This window comes from Mustela nigripes, chromosome 4 (genome assembly GCF_022355385.1).
Source record: "Mustela nigripes isolate SB6536 chromosome 4, MUSNIG.SB6536, whole genome shotgun sequence".
NCBI classification, from domain to species: Eukaryota; Metazoa; Chordata; class Mammalia; order Carnivora; family Mustelidae; genus Mustela; species Mustela nigripes.
The window spans coordinates 95,604,200-95,607,873 of NC_081560.1; the positions used below are offsets into that span (position 1 = coordinate 95,604,200).

The following is a 3,674-nucleotide window of genomic DNA, read 5'->3' on the forward strand; positions in this document are numbered from 1 at the left end:
GCTGTAAAAAGCCCAGAAGAAAAATGAGTAAAACTATATGACCTAAGGTAATGTCTTCTTAGATATGATACCACATGCACAAGTCACAAAAACACAAAACAGATATACTGGAATTCATGAAATTAAAGAGCTTCAGAGAATCCAAGGACACTATCAAGAAAGTGAAAATATAGTTCAGAGAAACAAAGAGTATGTTTCTAAGTAATATATGTCATGAGGATCTGGTGTGCAAACAGAGCGAGCACATTAAAACCCATCAACTGAAAGAAAAATCATTAAAAATGTTCATCACTTATCATTAGGAAAATGCAAAGAAAATCACAATAAAAAGCCACACAAAATACACTAGGGCGACTATAGTGAAAAACGGAGGCAGTAACGAGTGTTAACAAGAATGTGTAGGAGCTGGGATACTCATCTATTCACAGTGAGGACGTAAAATGGTGCAAACACTATGGAAAACAGTGGGGGAAGTTCCCCCAAACTTCAACAAGTCACCAGATAACCCAGAAATCCATTCCTAGGTATATATCTGAGAACACTGAAATCAGTCTCCCAGGAAAGCTTTCCACAAGTCTGCGCAGCAGTATTATTCCTAATAGTAAAAAAGTGGAAATAACCCAAACTTACGCCAACTGATGGAGGGATAAGCAAATGTACAATAGCCACACCATGGAATAGTATTAGGCCACAATAAAGAAAAGAATGGAGTGCTGACATATGCTCCAACACAGGGGACAGTGACAACAGCCCTCAGTCACAAAGGTCACCCATTGTATGAGTCCCTCAGGTGGGAATGTCGAGAATAGGCAAATCCATAGAGACAGAGAACAAACTAGTAATTATAGAACACTGCGATGGAGGAAAGGCCAGGAGAGAAGATCAACACTTTTTCTGAAGGATGAGCATGTGATAGAAATCTTCAAAATATTTCCATTCAACGTTACTGCTTTTCCGCTTATTGATAAAGAAACACATCTCTGCATCGATTTTGCTTGTTTTAAGGGCAACTTTATGGATGTGATTCCTTTTGTCCCATTTTTTTTTTTTTCCTATGAGCTCATCTGAATTTCATGCAAAATGGAAGTTATTTGCAAGTAGATGTTTTTCACCGGAAAGGTTTCTTCCTTTTCAGTATCAAGGAGCCTTATCATGCACACTTACATAATCAACATCCATGTCAAGAAATTTACATTAAAAATCATTTTATCCAGGAATTGTAAATTGGAGATTTAGCCAGTTTAGATGCCATAAATGAGCATTTGATGGAATATGACCTATATCATGATGAGCACATTAAGTCAACATTTCCTGTTTTCTTGTATATCCTACCTTCCTAAAATCAAATAAAGATTCCGATTCCTAACGTCTTTTTTCTTATCAGTTCTTGCATACTTCACCTACCAATCACCATCCCCCCCATACTGCCTAAATTCTATCTACCTTATCCTGTTAACCCTACCTTACTAGTGATCAGCCAGTATTGATGGGTTTGAAACACCCTTTTTTCTCTATGCTGGGGACACAACTTCACTGAAAACCAACTTTTAGTTGTTCTGTTCTAAGGTTTCCTCAACTGATTTTGTATAGCTCTAAGACCTCTAGGTCCTCCTCCCCTGTCTCAATTGTGAACACAAAATACGTCAGTTCATTTCCCCAATTAGTCACCACCCATGATTTTAGAACAAAACTGCAAGTTTTCCACCAGCAAACATCATATCCATCATTTGGATACTAGGAGTAGTAACCATAATTAAATATTACAAGTTCCTTAATATTTTACACCAGCAATTTTTATGGAGTTATGCATCATTTGATTAAAAAAAAAAAGCATTTTCAGTATACTCGCTATACTGAATATTACCTATCTAGTTCTCCAAAAAGAAACCCCTTTCATAATAATAATTAGTTTAAATTGTCCCCTTTCCCTAGCCCCTTGCAAATATAGATCTTTTTATCTCTACAGATTTGCCATTCTGGACATTTCATAGAAGTGGAACCATACTGTATATGGCCTTTTCGTGTCCGTTTCTTTCATTTAATGTATTTCTAAGGTTCATCCATGTCATGAAACGTAGTGGCTCTTATTTCCTTTTATGGTCTGCTGACATTCCATTGTAGGGATGGATAACTTTTTATTTACCCATTTATCAGTTGATGAGCACTTGGATTGCTTCCAATTTTCCACCATTATAAATAATGTTGCTGTGAGCATCCGTGTACAGGTTTTTCTGTAAATATATGGTTTCATTTCTCTCTGATATATGCTTAGGACTGACATTGCTGAGTCATATGGTAATGGTGTGTTTAAATTCACGAAGAACTACCAGACTGTTATCGTGATGGCTGCAGAATTTTACATTCAGTGAAGCTCCTCAGGGGCTCAGTCGGTTAAGTGTCTGACTCTTGGTTTTGGTTCAGGTCATCATCTCATGGGTCATGGGATTGAGCCCCATGTTGGGCCCTGCACTCACCAGGGAGTCTGCTCGAGATTCTCTCCCTCTGTCCTTCTCCCCCATGCATATGCTCTCTCTCAAATAAATAAACAAGTCTTTAAAAAGTATATTTGAGGGCTGCTTGAGTGGCTCAGTCTGCCTTTGACTCAGGTCATGATCCCAGGGTCTTGGGATTGAGCCCCAAATGGTGCTCCCTGCTCAGTGGGGAGACTGCTTCTCCCTCTCCCACTCCCCCTGCTTGTGTTCCCTCTCTCACTGTGTCTATCTCTGTCAAATAAATAAATAAAATCATTAAAGATATATATTTAATATTTATATATTATATATATTATTTGTATATAATGTATATACTTATATATAATAAACATATTTTATATATAAATATATGTTATATAAAAACATATAATATATAAATATATGTTATATAAAATATATATAATATATAAATATGTATTATATAAAATATATTATATATAAATATATATATTTATTTTTAATTTTTAAAAAAAATTTACTTTTTTGTGTCACTGTTGCCACTACTGCTATGGCCACGGCCCCCACCATATCCACAGTCCTGCTGAAGCCTGAGTTCTCTGTGGACATGACCTGTGAAGGTTGCTCTGATGTGGTCAATCTGGAGCTCAACAAGGTGGGAGGAGCTGACTTTGACATTGACCTGCCGAACAAGAAGGTCCGCATCAACTCTGAGCACAGTGTGAACACTCAGTTGCATACCCTGGACAAAACAGGAAAGGCTATTTCTTACCTTGCCCCCAAGTAAAGAGGACTCCGACCTCTGGGCTTAAGATGCACCAAACAGGACTCTAATCCTCCCTTGCCTTCCAGAGAGAGCTGGGGTCTGGCAGTCCTGCTCAGTGGTGGCGGCTCTTGCAGAAACCCTCACTGGCCCTGCTCCTCCCTAGCTTCCCTGCAGTAAAATCGAGCTACTTTTGTTGGGGGAGGTGGATTACATTCTCATCAGCAATGTTGGAGTGCCCCAATTTCCCCACATTCTTGTCAATGCATTGCTATCTGGCATTTTGATTATAGCCATCCCAGTGGGTGTTACATAGTATCTTATTGTAGTTTTCATTGCATTTTCCAAATGATTAACGATTTAAACATCTTTTCAAAATGCATTTTTTGAATACGGTTTTAGTATCTATGTTCTTCAGAGAAATGTCTATTCAAAACTTTTTCCCATTTTGTATTTGATTT

The 3,674-nt window shown here is 37.7% G+C and overlaps 1 protein-coding gene across 1 annotated transcript; it reads left to right on the forward strand.

Moving 5' to 3' along the window:
* The first annotated feature begins 3,000 nt into the window (after positions 1 to 3,000).
* LOC132016366 (copper transport protein ATOX1-like) lies at positions 3,001 to 3,237 on the forward strand. The gene has a single exon (XM_059397602.1). The coding sequence runs from the start codon at positions 3,001 to 3,003 to the stop codon at positions 3,235 to 3,237; it is 237 nt and encodes a 78-aa protein (XP_059253585.1).
* The last annotated feature ends 437 nt before the right edge of the window (positions 3,238 to 3,674 follow it).